The sequence below is a fragment of the Panthera tigris genome, chromosome A2 (assembly GCF_018350195.1).
Source record: "Panthera tigris isolate Pti1 chromosome A2, P.tigris_Pti1_mat1.1, whole genome shotgun sequence".
Classification (NCBI taxonomy): Eukaryota; Metazoa; Chordata; class Mammalia; order Carnivora; family Felidae; genus Panthera; species Panthera tigris.
In genome coordinates this window covers 11,439,719-11,459,256 of record NC_056661.1, presented here as the reverse complement: position 1 = coordinate 11,459,256, position 19,538 = coordinate 11,439,719, and the positions used below count along the sequence as shown (strand labels likewise).

Sequence of the window (19,538 nt, the reverse complement as noted above, 5' to 3'; positions counted from 1 at the left end):
CCTGGGATCCGGCCCCTGTTCCTACACTGGCTGACCCACCAGCTCCCGCTTGTCCAGGTCCCCGCTGTCAGACTGTCCTGTCTCCCTGTGAGTCCCAGCCATGCCAGCACGGAGGCCAGTGCCGTCCCAGCCCAGGACCTGGGGGTATGCTGACATTTACCTGCCGCTGCGTTCCGGTAGGTCCCATCAGTGCCCCTGGGAGAGGAGTGGGAGCGTGGCCACGTTGCAGGACGTGGCTTTAGGGGAGAAGAAATGGAAGGGAAGGGGGTTCCTGAGAAATACTGAAAATACCTGGAGACTGTGTGTGCGTGTTTTGGGGGATGGCGCCCCAGGCCTCCTGGGGAAGGCGGGGCTTATCTCTGCAAGGTGGGGCCTCCGATGGGCGGGGGAGGGGAGAGGTGTGGAGGGACCTGGGGAGATTGGAGCCTCAACCTTCTCAAGCCCTGACCCCCCATCCTCCTCTCTCTCTCTTCTCCACCCTTCCAAATCCCTCCATCCCCTCCCTTTCCCCTACCCCAGCCGTTCTGGGGCCCGCGTTGCGAGCGGGTGGCGCGCTCCTGCCGGGAGCTGCAGTGCCCGGCGGGCGTCCCGTGCCAGCAGACGGTCCGTGGGCCGCGCTGCGCCTGCCCCCCGGGACTGTCGGGGCCCGCCTGCCGGGGCTCGCGGGGGTCGCCGCCGGGGGCCGCCAACGCCAGCTGCCTGGCCTCCCCCTGCCTCCACGGAGGCTCCTGCGGCCCCGCGCCCCTCGCACCTTTCTTCCGCTGCGCGTGCGCGCCAGGCTGGGACGGACCGCGCTGCGAAGTGCCCGCGGCGGCGCCCGAGGCCCCCGAGGAGCCGCCGTGCCCGAGCGCCGCCTGCGAGGCCAAGAGCGGGGACAAGCGCTGCGACCGCGAGTGCAACAGCCCGGGCTGCGGCTGGGACGGCGGCGACTGCTCGCTGAGCGTGGGCGACCCCTGGCGGCAGTGCGCGGCGCTGCAGTGCTGGCGCCTCTTCAACAACAGCCGCTGCGACCCCGCCTGCAGCTCGCCCGCCTGCCTCTATGACAACTTCGACTGCCGCGCGGGCGGCCGGGAGCGCGCCTGCAAGTGAGCCCCTCCCGTCTGCCACCCGTTCGATCGATCGCCTCAGTCCGTGTCTTCTCTGTCCCTGAGCCACACCTGCCCATCCACGGGTCCCGCTTCTCTGACTGTCCATTCATTTCCCCACCGTCAGTCCGTGTTTAGACTGAGGGACTGTTCATACGTTTGCCCCCTCTGTTTCTTGGTGTATTCTGTCTGCCCAGCCGAGTGCTGTTTGTCTGTGCATCTCATCTACCCAGCCACGTGCCACTGTGGTCTGTCCCTCCGTCCACACGTGCCATGACCTGTTTGTCCATCCGTGTGTCTGTGCGCCCTTTCTTTCTGCCTTTGCACTCCATCTGTCTCTCCCTGCGTCCTTGTTGTCCATCTTTGGACTTCGTTCTGTCCGTCCACGAATTCCTTTCATCCCTCCGTACACCCAAGTGTCTGTCTACGTCTCTTCTGGTCCATCCGTGGACCGCACCTGTCCACCCATCTGTCTATTCTTATGCCAGTCTGTGTGCCTCATCTGTCCATGCCCCTACTGTCTGTCCCAGCCCATCCTCTGCCCCTCTCTGTCTATTCATGAACTCTATGTTTCTGTCTCATTTCATCTGTCCATCCCTGTGCTCTGCCTCTTTTTTGTAAGTTTATTTATTTTGAGAGAGAGAGAGAGAGCACTCGTGAGTGGGGGAGGGGCAGAGAGAGAGAAAGAGGGAGAGAGGGAGAGAGAGAGAGAGAGAGAGAGAGAGAGAGAAAATCGCAAGCAGGCTCTGCACTGTCGGTGCAGAGCCCGATGTGGGGCTTGAACTCAGGAACCGGATCATAACCTGAGCTGCAATCAAGAGTCAGACCCTTAACCGGCTGAGCCACCCAGGTGCCCCCAACTCTACTTCTTTTGTCCCTCTGTTTGCCTAGAACCCTTCTCTCACTTTTATCTCCCTGTCCTCATTGTCCCCCACTCCCCTCCTCACTCACCCTGGCCTCTGCCATTTCTCAGGTACCCCAGGCTTGGTCCTACCTCAGGGTCTTTGCACTGACCGGCTGTTCTCTCCGCCGGGAATACTCTTCCCTGAGGAAGCCACATGGCTCCTCCCTCATCTCCTTGAAGCTTTTGCTCAACCAGTCGCCCTTTCTCAGGGAGCTCCTCCCTGGCCACCCCGACACATCCCCCGCTTCATTTTTCTCCTTAGCGTTTAGTTCCAAAAAGGGCCGTGTGTGTGTGTGTGTGTGTGTGTTTACATTTAGCTTTCACTCGTGTACAGTTGGAAGACTGTGTTTTCTGCTCTTTCCATCTCATTTAATGTCTGTCTCTGCCCGCTGGAATGCCTGCTCTCCAGGGGCAAGGATTTGTGTCCGAGCCACATCCTGGGTGCCTACAGCCGTATCCAGCACCCCGCAGGCCTCTGTCAATATTTATTTATCAATAGTTGTGAAGGAATGGCTGGATTTGCAGAAAGCCTGGCACGTGCCGGATACATTCTAGTTCTCCCTCTCTCTCGGCCTCCTCTCGCTGTCCGACCCCCACTCCCGCCCCACCCCGTGTGTCCGGAGTCCGGGCTCCCTCGGGTGTGTGGTTGGATGACCCCTGACCCCCTCCTCCCCTCCCCCAGCCCCGTGTACGAGAAGTACTGTGCGGACCACTTTGCGGACGGCCGCTGCGACCAGGGCTGCAACACGGAGGAGTGCGGCTGGGACGGGCTGGACTGCGCGGGCGAGGTGCCCGCCCTGCTGGCCCGCGGCGTGCTGGTGCTCACCGTGCTGCTCCCGCCCGAGGAGCTGCTGCGCTCCAGCGCCGACTTCCTGCAGCGGCTGAGCGGCATCCTGCGCACGTCGCTGCGCTTCCGCCTGGACGAACACGGTCAGGCCATGGTCTTCCCGTACCACCGGCCCGGCCCTGGCGCCGAATCCCGGAACCGGCGGGAGCTGGCCCCGGAGGTGATCGGGTGAGTGGCCCCCACGCTTGAGGGAGCCCGCCGCAGGTGCAGACCTAGGGGCGAAGGAGCAGTGTTGATCAGGTCTCGTGTGTTTCACTTCCCTTAACGTGCGTGTTTCACTTCCCTTAACGTGTTCGAGAGTCGTCTTGGGAGAGCGTCCAGCGCGTCTCAACTTCAGCCTGTTGACATTTGGGGCTGGATCATCCCTTCTGTCCTTCCTTCCTTCCTTCTTTCCTTTTTTTTTTTTTTTTTTAACGTTTATTCATTTTTGAGAGACAGAGCTCGAGTGGGGAAGGGGCAGAGAGAGAGTGGGAGACGAAAGCTGAAGCAGGTTCCAGGCTCTGAGCTGTCAGCACAGAGCCCAACGCAGGGCTTGAACCCTGAACCCTGAGGTCTTGACCTGAGCCGAAGTCGGATGCTTAACCAACTGAGCCACCCACGGGCTCCGGGGCTGTGTCATGCTTTGCTGTGGGGGGTAGTCTGGTGCACTGTAGGATGCTTAGCAGCAGCATGCTTGGTCTCCACCCACTACATGCGGGTAGCATCCCCTCCTGCCACAAGATGCGACAACCCAAAACACCTCCGGCTACTGGCAAGGGTCCTTGGGGAGCAGAGTGGTTAAGGGCGTGCGTGCTTTTAGTTTTTTAGAAATGGAAATCAGAGAACTTTCCTGATGGTGGCCTGGTAGAGCGGTCAGAAGGGAGGTGTGGCCCCTGAGCTGGGATGGGGCCCTGACAGAGGAGGGCTGGATTCTAGAGATGGAGGGCAGGGGCTCTGACCGGGTAGGGCTGGAATAGGGACATGATGTGCTAGTCCCTGGGTGCATTGATGGGGTTACTGGAGGGGTCTCATCAAGAAAAAGGACACAGGGTGATAAACAGGGATCACTTTCAGGCTTGCAGAATCTGAGGAGTCGGGGGGTGTCGTGGAGGCCCCCCAGGAGACAGCCAGAGGCTGAAGACATGGACAAGAAAGACAAAAGGGTGTTGAAGCCCTGGGAGGGACTCAGAGGAGTGGGGACAGAAGAATGATCTGGGAACAGTGAGATAAAGATTGGTTGAGGGAAATCAGCTCAGGAAGAAGGGGAGTTGGGGCACCTGGGTGGCTCAGTCAGTTGAGCTTCCAACTTTGGCTCGGGTCATGATCTCACAGCTCTGAGTTCGAGCCCTGAGTCCCTGTGCTGACAGCTCAGAGCCTGGATCCTGCTTCAGATTCTGTGTCTCTCCCTTTCTCTGCCCCTCTCTCACTTGCGCTTTCTCTCTCTCTCTCTCTCTCTCTCTCTCTCTCAAAAAAAAAAACAAAACAAAAAAACAAAAAACATTAGAGAAAATACATGGAAAATGTTTAAAAAAACAAAGGAGAAGGAGCAGCCAGGGGGATAGGAGGAGAACCAGGCCATGTGGCACTAAGGATCTCACGGCAAGATGGAGTTTGGAGGGCTGGGTTCCTGGAAGCAGAGCCTGAGGCAGGGATTCAGATATATGTGCCATTCGGAAGGGGCACTCTCAGGAGAGAGGGAAAGAGAGAAGCAGGATGTGGCAGGGAGCAAATGAGGCAGAAGGAGTCTCAGTCTGGCCTCAGGGAGCTCTAGAGCATGACCGGCACTTCAGAGTCCTTGTGACAGGAGGGCACCTTTGTACCCCCCAAATCAGCCAGTCACCGGCTGAGGGCTGCCCTAAGGGGTGTCCCCTCCCACGTGAAGAGGTCCCCACTTTGCTGAGGGTCATCTGTTAGAAGCCAGCGCTCACAGTAGTTGGGGGACGGACACACCGGCCTGGCAAAGGAGACTGGCACCCACTGGAGATCTTGATGTGAAAACAGTGCCCGGTGCCCACTGGATTCGTGGCTGGGGGGACACTGGTGGCCACAGCAAGACTGGTTTGGGGTGGGGGCGTGGTGAGGGGGGCCTTGCCAACGTGGTGCGTGGAGACCGCTCTTCTGAGTCCAGGGCATGGGGCTCCGTGCCTGGCCGGCAGCAGGTTGAGCTCCCCTCCCCCGTCCTTCCCTTGGGTCCCCGAAGCTCTGTGGTGATGCTGGAGATTGACAACCGGCTGTGCCTGCAGTCACCGGAGAACGACCACTGCTTCCCCGACGCCCAGAGTGCGGCCGACTACCTGGGAGCCTTGTCGGCGGTGGAACGCCTTGACTTCCCGTACCCGCTGCGGGCCGTGCGAGGTGAGGCCTGGCCTGGTGGCAGGGTGGGGGGGTGGGGGGGGGTGGGGCGGCCGGCCCGGGGCTGAAGCCCTCTGCTTCCCATCCCGCAGGGGAGCCGCTGGAGCTGCCGGAGCCGAGCATGCCGCTGCTTCCGCTGCTGGCCGCCAGCGCCGTCTTCCTGCTGGCCATCCTCGTGCTGGGCGTCATGGTGGCCCGGCGCAAGCGTGAGCACAGCACCCTCTGGTTCCCCGAGGGCTTCGCGCTCCACAAGGACGTGGCTGCCGGCCACAAGGGCCGCCGGGAGCCCGTGGGCCAAGACGCGCTGGGCATGAAGTAAGGACCCCGCCCACTCCCGGTGGCTGACTGGGGGCGGGGCTTGGGAGCCCTTGAGCCCACTTTGACCCGACTGATCTCTCGTCCCCACCAGACCCTAGCTTCAGACTCCAGCCCAGACCCCAGTACGCGTCCCTTGACCACTGACCGACTCCATGATCCCGGGGAGGGGGGGCACCCCTGACTTGTGACCCCCCTGACCCCCATGTCCTGTATCTCCGCTCCCCTGACTCGAATCCTGCTCTGACCGCCCCCTGACCCTGCCTTGATCCTGGCCTTTCCAATTTCACCAAGATATTCAAGATTTGTTCCCACGTGACTGCTGGCCTCATGATCCTTATCTGCACCCCGACCCCTCACGGAGCCCTGACCCTATCATCTATGACCCCCCCCCCCCCCCCCGCCAAATACCACCTCTGGCTCTAACCCACCCTGACCTTTGACCCCACCTCTGACCCTCTTTCCACCCCCAACTCAGTGTTCATTCTCCATGATCCTCAATCCTGGCCTTGGCCCTGGGCCTCGCCTCCAACTCCCTTATCTGTCCCTCAAGACCCCCCAACCCTGCCCTGCCCTAACCCCAGAATGTACCCCTCTCCTGCGACCCCATGACTTCCTGACTCTTCAGTACAACCTACTTAATCCTGGCTGCATCCTTACCTGTGGGGAGGATAACTACATCCTCATGACTCCTGATGTCATCCTGTGTATTCTCTGCTATATGCCTGTGACCCTCACCTATCCCACAGCCCACTGTTCTGACCCCTGACCCCGTTCTTGGCCCTTCCCCGATTCCACCTTAAGACCCTGGCTGCCACCAATCATAACCCCTGACTATCCCCCCCCAGTGACCTTAACTTCGTCCTGCAGCCTCTCTTTGGACTCTGTATCTTGGACCCCAGAACCCAACCCCTGCTGGCCTCTGGGGGCTTGTCTCTGACCCCACCCCAAATCCTCCTTCCAGGTTGCATGTCTCAATTGTCTCTTCTCCCCTTCCCCCCTTCCCATTGTGCCCACAGGAACATGGCCAAGAGCGAGAGTCTGATGGGGCAGGTGGCCACAGACTGGATGGACACTGAGTGCCCAGAAGCGAAGCGACTGAAGGTGGTGTCCTTTCTCTGACCCGTGACCTCGGAGTTCTGGGTGGAGGGCCCCTGATGGTCAGTGGGAGAGTCGTGGGAAGTCTCCGTTTTCCCTGGCTCTGGGGAACAGTCATGGTGGCCGCCCCATCCTGCCCCTCTCTAACCAGGGCCCTGCTCCCAGGTCCGTGTGGGGTCTTCTGGAGCGGAGCCCCTGACCTAGACAGCAACTCTGCTTTCTCACTGTGGGGTCCCACTTTGTCCAGGGTGCCCAGCCTGAAAGTGCTCCGAGCTGGTTTTAAACACCCTTTCCTGTACTGGGGCCACACCCGTGGGCTCTGTCTTGGTCAGCTTACACAGCCGTTACAAAATACCACAGACTGGGGGTCTTAAATGACAGATACTTCTTTTCTCACAGTTCTGCAAGCTGGAAGTCAGGGAACAAGGTGCTGGCAGGGTTGGGTCGTGGTGAGGGCTCTCTTCCAGGCTTGTAGACAGCCGCCTTCTCTGTGTCCTCACGTGGTGCTCTTCTGTGTGCATGGAGGGAGAGAGCTCTGGGGTTTCTTCTTCTTCTTACAAGGATCTCAGTCCTGTTGGTTTAGGGCCCCACCCTTATGACCTTGTTTAGCCTTGATTATCTCCTTAAAGGTCTTCTGTCCAAATACTCTTGTTTGTTGGAGGTGAGGGCTTCAACATATGATTTTGGGGGGACAACAGTTCAGTCTGTAACACGTTCCTGCCAACATTCCCTTATACTTGCTAGATGTCTTGAACACATGCAAGCATCCTATTTTGTCTTTCGGAGGACCCTGTGAAGCAGCTGTTGATATAGATCTCAATTCTCAGCCGCCTCTCCCTGGCTAGATTTTAATGTTTGTGAAATGGAGACATCTGTTACAATTGACAGCTGGAAGAAATCTGTTCACCTCAGGCTTTTCTTTTTCTTTCTTATCCCAAAGTGCGTATTAAGTAGATAGCAGAATAGGGTTTATTTATTTATTTATTTATTTTTGAGAGAGAGAGACACAGTGCAAGTGTGGGGAGAGGCAGAGGGAGACACAGAATCTAAAGCAGGCAGGCTCCAGTCTCTGAGCTGTCAGCACAGAGCCCGATGCAGAACTCGAACTCACAAGCCATGAGATCATGACCTGAGCCAAAGTCGGATGCTTAACCGACTGAGCCACCCAAGTGTCCCATGCAATAAGTTTTGATGGCATTTTGGCATTGCAGAATGACAGCATTATCCTGATTTTGCTAATGAGAAGCTCAGAGCTCTAACGTGATCTGTCAGGTGATGGACAGCTAATCAGAAAGGATCAGGGAGGCTGGGACAGCTGTCCATCACCTGGCTCTCCCCTTTCGTGAAATTCAACTCTCCGCCTGGGTCCTTAAGCTCAGGTCTGGCTTTATCAGGCTGTGTTTGGTGCCTGAGGGCTCCTAAATGTCCTGGCAGGCTAGTTAAGAATATTCTGTCCTGAAGGGCACCTGGGTGGCTCAGCCGGTTAAGGGTCCAGTCATGATTTCATCCAGGTCATGATCTTGAGGTCCTGAGATCGAGCCCCACATTGGGCTCAGTCCAGAGTGTGGAAACTGCTTGGATTCTCCCTCCCCCACTTATGCTCTCTCCCTCTCTCTCTCTCTCTTTCAAAATAAATATACTGAAGAAGAAAAAAAAATTAAAAAATACCAAAAAAAAAAAAAAGAACATTCTGTCCTATTTCCATAACATCACTATGCCTCTTGGACCCTGAGTCTGAAATTTATCAAGCTCCTGCTAGGGGCCCAGGTGCTATGCTTGTGAAGGTAAACTGATACATTTGTGTCTATTTTGTCCTGATACCTCATGTTCATGTTCACAGTAGTGGGTAGGAGTCCCACGTGGTATCCAGCGCGCTCTTTGCTTCTCTCTTTCTCTCCCACCCATTCAGCCTTTTCTCAGAGTAAAATTGATCCTTGAAGGGCCAGCCCCCCACCCCCGCATTTCTTTTACTAGTGATTTGTAGTTTCCAGAATGCAAATTTTGCATTTCTTCTGTTAAATTTAATTCTAAATGCTTTACTCTTCCTGATGCTGTTGTCGTGGGATTGTTCTCTCAATTTCGTTTTCAGCGTGTTCGCGTCTAGGGTATAGACAGGTGTCTACTGACAGGGGCTGTGCTCCGTGTCTTTTCCTTGATCACCCACCTTGGATTCCCAGCCCTCCCCACTTCCTACCCAGATTAAAATCCCACGTCTTCCTTTTATGGGTTCTCTGAGCTCCGGTATGTCAATTTCCTGTTTCCATATGTAGAAAAGAAGCAGGATATTCGTGGTTTCTTGGGGCCGTGTGTGCATCTCCACGAGAGAAAGCTGTGAGGATGCCCAGACTGTCCCTCTAACTATCTCTCGACTCTTTGTGAGAGCCTGGGTCCTTGTGCCTCCAGGTAGAGGACCCCGGAGTGGGGGCCGAGGATGCTGTGGATTGTCGCCAGTGGACTCAACACCACCTGGTTGCAGCTGACATCCGTGTGGCACCAGCCATGGCCTTGACGCCCCCACAGGGCGATGTGGATGCTGATGGCGTGGATGTCAACGTGCGTGGCCCAGGTCAGTGGTGATGCCTTCCCCCTCCAAGGATCCCCTTACCAGTCCTACCTGGGAAAAGTTGCATCTGGGTCTGTGTCCTGGGGAGAGTTGGGTCTGTCTGGGGGTGTGTGTTAATCACGACTCTTGGTTGTAAGTCATAATAGCCCAACTCAAACTAGTTTAAGTAAAACGAAAGATTTACTGGCTCTTGTAACCGAAAGCATCATGGATATTTGGGTCCAGGACTCCAGCCCGAGGAGGCTTTCTCCGGGGGGCACGATAGCCACAGGCCTGACCAACCTTGTAAAACCTTTATTACCAGGGCGCCTGGGTAGCTCAGTCAATTAAGCATCTGACTCTTGGTTTCAGCTCAGGTCCTGATCTCACAGTTCGTGGGTTCAAGGCCCACACCAGACTCTGTGGTGACAGCATGGAGCCTGCTTGGGAATCTCTCTCTCTTTCCTCTCTCCTCTCTTTCTGCCTTTTCTGACCACTCACCCACGCTCAGTCTCTCTCAAAATAAATAAATAAACATTAAAAAGAAAAAAATAAAACCTTCATTACCAGTTACCCTAGCAAAAGTCCCAGGATGAGTTCTGATTGGATGGACTAGAGTCACCTGCCCATCCCTCAACTAATCAGTGTGACTGGGGGGCTGGAATATGCAGATTGACTGCAGGTCTGGGCCTAATGCCTCTCCTTGAGCCAAGGATTGGGTTTAGCTCTACTCGGGGCTTGAGGATGGAAAATGGGGTGCTTATGGCTCCCTAAGGGAAACGAGCAAATGCTCATGCAGAGCGTAGCAGATCACATTATTTGGATTCTCTCGGATCTGTCTTTCCTGCATTTCAGGGTATTCCTCCCCCAGCTCGTTTTGCTTTCATTCCAAATGACCTGCACTGATGGCTCTTTTCTGAAATTCCTCAGGCCACCAGGGCCTGAAGTGCCTGGGATTTTATGTCTCTGGGGTGGTTCTTTTTTTTTTTTTTTTTTTAAGTTTATTTATTTATTTTTGAGAGACAGAGAAAGAGAGAGACAGAGAATCCCAAGCAGGCTCCGCGCTCTGTCAGCGCAGAGCCTGATGCGGGGATCAAACTCATGAACCGTGAGATCATGACCTGAGCCAAAATCAAGAGTTGGGCGCTTAACCAACTGACCCACCTGGTGCCCCCTGGGGTGGTTCTTCACTAGCGGGTGGGGGAGCGTGAAAGACACAGCTCCTTTGCCTCAAGCGGGATTACACCTCTGCGGTACCTGAGCCCCCCTTCAGGATCGGGCTGAAATAAGCCCCTGGGAATTTGCCTGACGTTGAACGCTTGCTTCTTCCTCCCTCCCTTGTCCTGTATCTGCCTTGGGAGCCCTTCTGTGACAAGTCACCTGCCCGTGCATCCTTATCCTGCCCTGGCTTCTCGGGTACCTGGCACAGATGCCATGCGTGTCTGTGTGTGCGTGCATGCACACGCATGTGCATGTGTACACACGTGCACACGGGGGTGCAGATGGGAGGACTCGTCGCTCCCTCTTGTGACCCTTGTGTCCCGCTTCCTGCTAATGCAATGCCCTCAGTCGCATTCGCTGGCAAGGCCCCCTGTGCCCACCTCCCCGTGACACATTCCCGGCCTTTGCAGACGGCTTCACCCCACTGATGCTGGCCTCTTTCTGTGGCGGGGCTCTGGAGCCAATGCCCACCGAGGAGGATGAGGCAGAAGACGCGTCAGCGAGCATCATCTCAGACCTGATCTGCCAGGGAGCCCAGCTTGGGGCACGGACTGACCGCACGGGCGAGACAGCCCTGCACCTCGCTGCCCGCTATGCCCGGGCCGATGCGGCCAAGCGGCTGCTGGATGCCGGGGCAGACACCAATGCCCAGGACCATTCAGGCCGCACTCCTTTGCACACTGCTGTCACCGCTGATGCCCAAGGCGTCTTCCAGGTGAGGTGGACCTGCCCCTTTGGACTTCGGAGCTGGCAACCGACATGAGGCATCAGCCAGGCCTGGGTTTGAGCCCCGGTCCTACGAGACGGAGCTTACTTTTCTCCTTTGTTAAATGGGGGGTCTGTGGGAGTATGGGGCCTGGCGGGTACCTGCTTCCTGGACTTCATGGAGTCTATAGGGGACGTGGGGGTTGGGGAGCTCAGGGGACTTGGAGATGTACCTGGTCCTTCTGTTCCTGCCGTGACCCTCCCTTCTGCATACCTTCCCTTCTAGATTCTCATCCGGAACCGCTCCACAGACCTGGATGCCCGCATGGCGGATGGTTCAACGGCGCTAATCCTCGCAGCCCGTCTGGCGGTGGAGGGCATGGTGGAAGAACTCATTGCCAGCCATGCTGATGTCAATGCTGTGGATGAGCTTGGTACGCTGTGGGGAGTAGCCGTGGGTGGAGGCTGAGAGGGGGCACCTGGGCCCTGACTGTAGGTGTTAACTCACACCCACACTGAGACCCAATCACTGAAACTCACGCACGTGCAACAGAGTGTTTTGTTTTTTGGTTTTTTTTTTTTAATGTTTATTTTTTGTTTATTTTTGAGAGAGAGACAGAGTGTGAGTGGGGGGAGGGGCAGAGAGAGGGAGACAGAACCCGAAGCAGGCTCTGGGCTCCAAGCTGTCCGCACAGAACCCGATGCGGGGCTGGAACTCACGAACCGTGAGATCACGACGTGAGCCGAAGTCGGACGCTTAACCGACTGAGCCACCTAGGCGTCCCACGTGTAACAGAGTTTTGATGTGGACTTACACTCACATGTTTTGTGTGTGTGTGTGTGTGTGTGTGTGTGTGTGTGTGGCATTTGCTAGCCCATATGACACCTCCGTGACTTAGAAAAAGGTGGCCTTCCCGAAGACACTTCATTTCTGTTTGCTTTAGCAGAAGAACTTACTGTGCTGCCCTCTGCTGGACAGCTGGTATAGTACATTTGCAAATTGGCCAAATCCATCCATACGTGATGGCAAATACCTCTGTGGAGGTGGCTTGCTTGCACAGATCCCGACCTTTCTGGAGCAGGTGTTCTCAACCTCTGCACCATTTACACTTGGGGTTGGATGATTCTTTGTGCTGGGGGCTGTCCTTGCAATGTAGGATATTAAACAGCGTCCCTGGCCTTGACCCACTAGATGCCAGCAGCACCCCACTCCCCAGTTGCGACAACCAAAAATGTCTCCAGACATTGGCAAATGCCCCTGGGTGGGGGGATCACCTCTGTTTGAGAACTGTGGCTCTGGAGAACCACCGTCCAGTAGGACTTTCTGTGTTGATGGAAATCATTCTTGGTCTGTGATGAGCAATGTGGTGGCCCCTGGCCACATGTAGTGGCTTTTGAGCACTTGAAATGTGGCTAGGGCAAATGAAGAGCTAAATGTTTTGTTTCATTTAATTTTTTAACCTTTGTTTTGCCTGCTTTCTTTAACAAGCTTTATTTATTTATTTTTAAAAATGTTTTTATTTATTTTGAGACAGAGAGAGACAGAGTGCAAGCAGGGGAGGGGAAGAGAGAGGGGGAGACACAGAATCCGAAGCAGGCTCCAGGCTCCGAGCTGTCAGCACAGAGCCTTCCACGGGGCTCGAACTCACGGAGTGTGAGATCATGACCTGAGCCGAAGTCGGACGCTTAACCGACTGAGCCACCCAGGCGCCCCTAAAAAGCTTTATTTAGATGTAATTCACATACAATACAATTCAGCCATTTAAAGCATGAAATCCAGTGGCTTTTAGTATAATCACATAGTTGTGCAACTATCATCATAGTAAATTTCATTTTATTTATTTATTTTTAATGTTCATTTATTTTTGAGACAGAGAGAGACACAGCATGAGCAGGGAAGGGGCAGAGAGAGAGGGAGACACAGAATCTGAAACAGGCTCCAGGCTCTGAGCTGTCAGCACAGAGCCCGACGCGGGGCTCGAACTCACAAACTGTGAGATCATGACCTGAGCCGAAGTCGGACGCTTAACCGACTGAGCCACCCAGGCGCCCCTCATCCTAGTAAATTTTAGAACATTTTCACTACCTGGAAGAGAAGCCCTCACCATTAGCTGACACCCTCCAATCTTCTTACCTTCCCAGCCGTAGACAACCACTTAAACACATACTTTCTGTATGGATTTTCCTACTCTGAATGTTTCCTAACATTCATTGGCTGCTGCTCCTATGAACATTCATGTACCGGTTTTTGTGTAGACATGTGTTTTCATTTCTCTTGGGTACACAACTAGGAGCGAAATCTGAGTCATATGGTAACTCTATGTTGAATCTTGTGAGGAGCGGCCAGACTTTTCCACAGTGCCTGCCCTGTGTCACATTCCTGCTGGCCATGCATGAGGGTTCCAGTTTCTTCACGTGCTCGCAGATAGTTGTTATTAACAGTCTTTTGTTACAGCCTTTCTAGTGGGTGTGAATTGGTATCTCGTTGTGGTCTTGGTTTTTATTTCCCTGGTGGCTAATGATGTTGAGCATATTTCCATGTGCTTATTGGTCATGTGTATATCTGCTTTGGAAAAATGTCTATTTTGATGCTTTGCCCGTTTTTTAAAAAGTTAACTTATTATTTGAAAGAGAGAGAGAGAGAGCATGTGCACGAGTGGGGGAGGGGCAGAGAAAGAGAGAGAGAGAGAGAGAGAGAGAGAGAGAATCCCAAACAGGCTTCATTCTCAGCATCGAGGTTACCCCAGGGCTTGATTCCACAATGGTGAGATTTTGACCTGAGCCAAAATCAAGAGTCAGACGCCCAAATGACTAAGCCACCTGGGCGTCCCTGCCTGTTTTTAAATTGGGTTTTTGTTTTTTTATTATTGAGTTAGAAGTCTTCTTTATATATTTTTGGTATAAGTCTCTTATCAGATACATGATTTATAAAGATTTGTCCCATTTTGTAGGTTTTCTTTTCGCTTTCTTGATGGTGTCCTTAGAAGCACAGACATTTTAATTTTGATGAGAGCCAATTTATCTATTTCTGTTGTTACTGTTTTGTTTTGGTTTGTTTTTTTTTGGTGTCCTAGCTAAGAATCCTTTGCCTAAATCAAGGTCATGAAGTTTTACTCCTCTGTTTTCCTCTAAATGTTTTATAGTTTGAGCCCTTACATGTAGATATTTGATTCATTTGAGTTGACTTTTGTATTTGGTGTGAGGTAGGGATCCAGCCCCGTTCTTTTGCACGTGGAGATCCAGTTGTCCCAGCACCATTTGTTGAGAAGGCTAGCCTTTCCCTATTGAATGGTCTTGGCAGCTGTGTTGTTTAATTTTAATCAGTGTACATCTAAAGAGCAGTGTGTGCTTGGTGGCTACTGCATTGGACAGGCACAGCGCTAGCTACAACCGAGTGAGGTCCACATAGTACCCCTGCCTGTGTATGGAGAGTCACGCACTGTAGGTGTGCACATACACGCACAGTGTCTCTCTTGGACAGAGAGCGTCCTCCCACAGGTCTGCACATATAGGGACCCAAACACATGATCAGGTACTCATGGGAGGTCCCCCCACCCACCTGCCTGCCAGGCCATATTCTAGACACTTTCTGCCCCCCCGGCCGTGGGACCCTAGCAAATGAGCTTAGTCCTAACCCTAACTTCTCCCCCCACCCCCTACAGGGAAATCAGCCTTACACTGGGCAGCAGCCGTCAACAATGTGGAGGCCACGTTGGCCCTGCTCAAAAATGGAGCCAACAAGGACATGCAGGATAGCAAGGTGAGCCCCAGCCCTTGACCCACCAGGCAGTCAGCCCTAAATATGGCAAAGAGCAGGGTGGGGTGGGTTAGTGGGGGCATTCATCTTGCCTGCAGCCAAGTTAGGATTTGGACCTAACAGCCTCTAACAGTGGATTAGAGGAGGAAGCGTGTGGCAGTTGCTGTGTGACCTTGGGCAAATCGCTGAACATCTCTGAACCTCAGTGTCCTCATCTGTGAAGTGGGGAGGCAACAGTACCCACCTCGTTGTTGTCTCCTGAGGATTCACTGAAATAACGCATTTGCAAAATGCTTAGTAGATCCTCAATAAAAGGTAACTGTTAACGATCATTGTTTTAAAAGCCTTGCAGGGTGAAATTACTCTCCTCATTTTATAAATGGGAAGAGTGAGGCTCAGAGGGGCACAGGGATGGATTCTGTCCTTATCTGACATTTGGATATTTTATCCATTACAGATTTTTTGGCCAACAAGCGTAATTTAAGAAAGGGTTGCATTAAAATATCATTTAGTTTGATGATTGGCTTTAAAAAAAAATTTTTTTTTTTAACATTCATTTATTATTGAAAGACAGAGTCAGAGCGTGAGCAGGGGAGGGGCAGAGGGAGAGGGAGACACAGAATCCGAAGCAGGCTTCAGGCTCTGAGCTGTCGGCACAGAGCCCGACGTGGTGCTTGAACTCAACAAACCGCGAGATCATGACCTGAGCTGAAGTCAGACGCTCAACCGACTGAGCCACCCTGGCGCCCCCGATGATTGGTTTTTGACGCCCCCTTAAGTTTTGTGCCTAAGGGGAGTGCCTCACTTTCCTCACCCTAGTCCTGGCCCTGGGGCATGACGCTTAGTAGGCACTGGACGGATGCGCTTTAAAGGAAAGAACTTGCCTAGTTTCCCCTCAGCAGAGCCGGGATCCCATCCAAGCTCTGCTGGGCTGGAGAGTGTGGCTTCTTAGCTGGTTTCCACCAGAGGCTAGAAGGCCGCCAGACCTTGGCCAGGAGTTAATCCGGGTTCTTGGGATGCTGATCTGTCGTGGGTTCTGTGCCTCACTCCCGCTCAGGAGGAAACTCCACTCTTTCTGGCCGCCCGGGAGGGCAGCTATGAGGCTGCCAAGCTGCTGCTGGACCACTTCGCCAACCGCGAGATCACAGACCACCTGGACAGGCTGCCGCGGGACGTGGCCCAGGAGCGGCTGCACCAGGACATCGTGCGCCTGCTGGACCAGCCCAGTGGGCCCCGGAGCCCTCCCGGCCCGCACGGCCTGGGGCCCCTCCTCTGCCCACCGGGGGCCTTCCTCCCGGGCCTCAAGGTGGCACAGTCTGGGGGCAAGAAGAGCCGGAGGCCACCCGGGAAGGCGGGGCTGGGGCCGCAGGGCGCCCGGGGGCGGGGCAAGAAGCTGACGCTGGCCTGCCCCGGTCCCCTGGCCGAGAGCTCGGTCACGCTGTCGCCCGTGGACTCGCTGGACTCCCCGCGGCCCTTCGGTGGGCCCCCCGCGTCCCCTGGCGGCTTCTCCCTCGAGGGGCCCTACGCGGCTGCCACCGCCACGGCTGTGTCCCTGGCGCAGCTCGGTGGCGCGAGCCGGGCCGGTCTAGGGCGCCAGCCCCCCGGGGGCTGCGTGCTCAGCTTGGGTCTGCTGAACCCCGTGGCCGTTCCCCTCGACTGGGCCCGGCTGCCGCCACCTGCCCCGCCGGGCCCCTCGTTCCTGCTGCCGCTGGCGCCGGGACCCCAGCTGCTGAACCCCGGGACCCCCGTGTCGCCCCAGGAGCGGCCCCCACCGTACCTGGCGGCCCCGGGACACGGCGAGGAGTACCCGGCAGCCGGCGCCCACGGCAGCCCCCCCAAGGCCCGCTTCCTGAGGGTCCCCAGCGAGCACCCTTACCTGACCCCCTCCCCCGAGTCCCCCGAGCACTGGGCCAGCCCCTCGCCTCCCTCCCTCTCGGACTGGTCAGACTCCACGCCCAGCCCAGCCACTGCCACCGGGCCCGCGGCCACAGCCGCTGGGGCGCTGCCTGCCCAGCCGCTCCCCCTTTCCGTTCCAGGCCCGCTAGCTCAGGCCCAGACCCAGCTGGGGCCCCAGCCCGAAGTCACCCCCAAGAGGCAGGTGTTGGCCTGAGAGCTCTCCAGTTCCTGGGTCTTGGGGGGCTGAACAGACATCCTGTCCTGATTCTCTCTCTCCCCCCCGCTTCCTTTGTAGACCATTCCCTTCTCTTTTCTCTCCACCAGCTTCCTCGCACCGGTCCGACTCCCCCTCGAAGTGTGGCTGAGATAGGTCCGCAGCCTCGGCTTTCAGTCCTGCTTTATTTATAGGGGGTGCGGGCTGACTCCCCCCCACCCCTGGGTCTTGAGATGAGCCTGGGGCCTCCTCCTGCACCCCCCCATCCCCATGCTTCCGTCCCTCCTCCCTCTCCTGCCTCCTCTGGTCTCTCTCCTTACACTCTGACACGAGTGAATTATTATTATTTTTTTTTACATTTTGTATAGAAACAAATTCATTTAAACAAACTTATTATTATTATTATTTTTTACAAAATATATATATGGAGACGCTCCCTGCCCCTGCAAACCCCCCAGTGCCCCCGTGGGGCTGAGTCTGTGGGCCCATTCGGCCAAGCTGGATCCTGTGTACCGAGTACACGGGCATGACCGGGATCCTGTGTACCGAGTACACAACCCTGGTGTGTACCAAGTAGGCACCCTTGGGCGCACCCTCCGGGGCGGGGGGCGGGTGAGACTTGGGAGCCTGTTTCCTCCCCCATGTCCCTCACTTCACTGCATTCCAGATGGAACTTGTTCTATAGCTTTGCTGGGGGGAGGGCTCTTCTGGCCCAGAGAGCCCGCCCCAGGTCCCCCCAAGCCTAGAGCCGGGGCCATCTCTCTTGGGGAGCTGGGTGGGGGTGGCTGGTGAGAACGTGAGGACCAGGGGAGATGTGTGCATGTCATTTTGCCTCCCTCTAAATACGGGACTGCAGGAAGGGAATGAGCTGCCTGGTGGCACCCCTCCCCTGGTACTCCCCCACCCCCACCCCCCCGCCCAGCCCCGGGGGCAAAATAGAAGTATTTTTAGGCTATTTTTGTAATGTGGCTTCTGGTCACTATCCCTGTGTAGCTAAATTCCCTTGCATTGTACAGCCCCCAGTCCCCTCACCACCTAATAAAGGAATAGTTAACACTCAGTGTCCTTGGTCTGTGTCTCGAGAAGGTGGGGGGTGGGGGGTAGTGGTGGGCCTTCTATACCTCTGGGGCCGACTTGAGTTCCCATCATGGGTTGAACCCATGCAGCTTGCCAGCTCACTCCTGCTTCCTCTCTCGGCAGATGATTCTGCTGATTAGTTCAGAGGTGGTCACCTGACTTCAGGTGAGCCAATCAGATTCCCTTTCCCCAGAAGTTCCTTAATGCAGATGCTGAGAAAGAGGTCAGTTGGGGCTTCTAAGGCCATGGGCAGATGGAGAACTATGGGTGGCTAGTTTTATTGGCGGGGGGTGGGGGGAGTGCTTGGGTGGCTCCAGAGACTTGGAGGCAGTATCTGAGTTCCAGTTGGAGCGTCCATTCTAGTTAATTGAGCGTGCATTCCGTTGGCACCAACAGGTATTTAATAATTGCCTCCTAAGTGCCCGATGCTGCTTCTGCATGAATCTCACCTCTACCTTGTGCTCCCTTGGGTTCTGGAGACAATGCTGCACGTGTGTAATAAGTACTCCTTTGCACGTACCAGCGTAGATGGATTTCTCTGTCTTGCAACCAGTTGTGCCCCCAAACAAGGTTGTGTTTGCACTGGGACCCTCCGGGAAAGGAGGATGGGAGAATGTTCACTGATTCCTCCTGTCATTTTGTCATCGGCAGGTCCCTTCCCTTGCCTCCACGCTGACCTCGGTTCCTGAGTTTTGCCAAGAAAGAATTCAGAGCTAAACTCTCAAGTAAGTGAGAGTTGAATGGCAGTTAAAGAGACCTACAGATGGCAACTACACCAGGGGTCAGGGGTGTCTTGTTTTTTATACTTGCATGGGTTATAGGTCATAGCTAGGGGAGTCTCTAATTGCCTCCAATCATCTAAGGGACTCCTCCTGCCGGTTGGGAGGAGGGCATTGGGGGCCCTGTATGGTCCTTGTGGAACCCTCATGGCAGCCTTCCCGCAGCAGGGGTGTCAAAACCGCGATGTAAATGTATAGTTATGAAGCTATGGAGGGCAGCAGTTATAGGGAAGAACCCCTCCCCCCCCCAGTCCCTCCCCTTGACTCTGTCTGCCGTTTGGAATTTGATTTCCTCTCTTTTTATCAGTCAGAAAGGATCTCTTCCCTGCTCATATCTAGCTAACTGCCTACTCTACCAATTTGGAGTGTTCTTGGTTGCCAGTGACACAAAAAAACCTACTCAATAGGCTTAAACAGAAAGAGAATTTATTAGCTCATATAACTAAGAAGGACCAGCTTCGGGAAGATTGGATCTAGCAACTCAAATGAGGTAGGCGAACAAGTTCTGAGTTTCTCTTTATCTCTACAGCTTTTTCTCTGGGTATCAGTTTCACCCTCGGGCTCCACATAGTACCCTTACTATGTAGCATCGCCCTCCTTCTGTGTTAGCAAAGTAGGTGCAAAGATCACAGACCATATTACACTTTCCAGAGAATTGAGAAGCTTCTAGTTTCGAGGTGGATTTTGTAGTGACCTCAACCGGGTCAGGCATCCATCTTCTAACTTAGGGTTTCTCCAACATCGGCAGTATTGGCATTTGGGACCCG

At 55.0% G+C, this 19,538-nt stretch overlaps 1 protein-coding gene across 1 annotated transcript in view; it reads left to right on the top strand.

Moving 5' to 3' along the window:
* NOTCH3 (notch receptor 3) overlaps positions 1 to 17,975 on the top strand; it is a 35,328-nt gene extending 17,353 nt beyond the window's left edge. Inside the window, exons 23-33 of the mRNA XM_042978427.1 lie at positions 58 to 176; positions 520 to 1,085; positions 2,672 to 3,004; positions 5,016 to 5,170; positions 5,260 to 5,482; positions 6,502 to 6,586; positions 8,984 to 9,146; positions 10,754 to 11,058; positions 11,335 to 11,482; positions 14,711 to 14,808; positions 15,863 to 17,975. Of these exons, the coding sequence (XP_042834361.1) occupies positions 58 to 176; positions 520 to 1,085; positions 2,672 to 3,004; positions 5,016 to 5,170; positions 5,260 to 5,482; positions 6,502 to 6,586; positions 8,984 to 9,146; positions 10,754 to 11,058; positions 11,335 to 11,482; positions 14,711 to 14,808; positions 15,863 to 16,915 (3,248 nt within the window). The 3' untranslated portion in view covers positions 16,916 to 17,975. The remainder of the gene's footprint in view (positions 1 to 57; positions 177 to 519; positions 1,086 to 2,671; positions 3,005 to 5,015; positions 5,171 to 5,259; positions 5,483 to 6,501; positions 6,587 to 8,983; positions 9,147 to 10,753; positions 11,059 to 11,334; positions 11,483 to 14,710; positions 14,809 to 15,862) is intronic.
* The last annotated feature ends 1,563 nt before the right edge of the window (positions 17,976 to 19,538 follow it).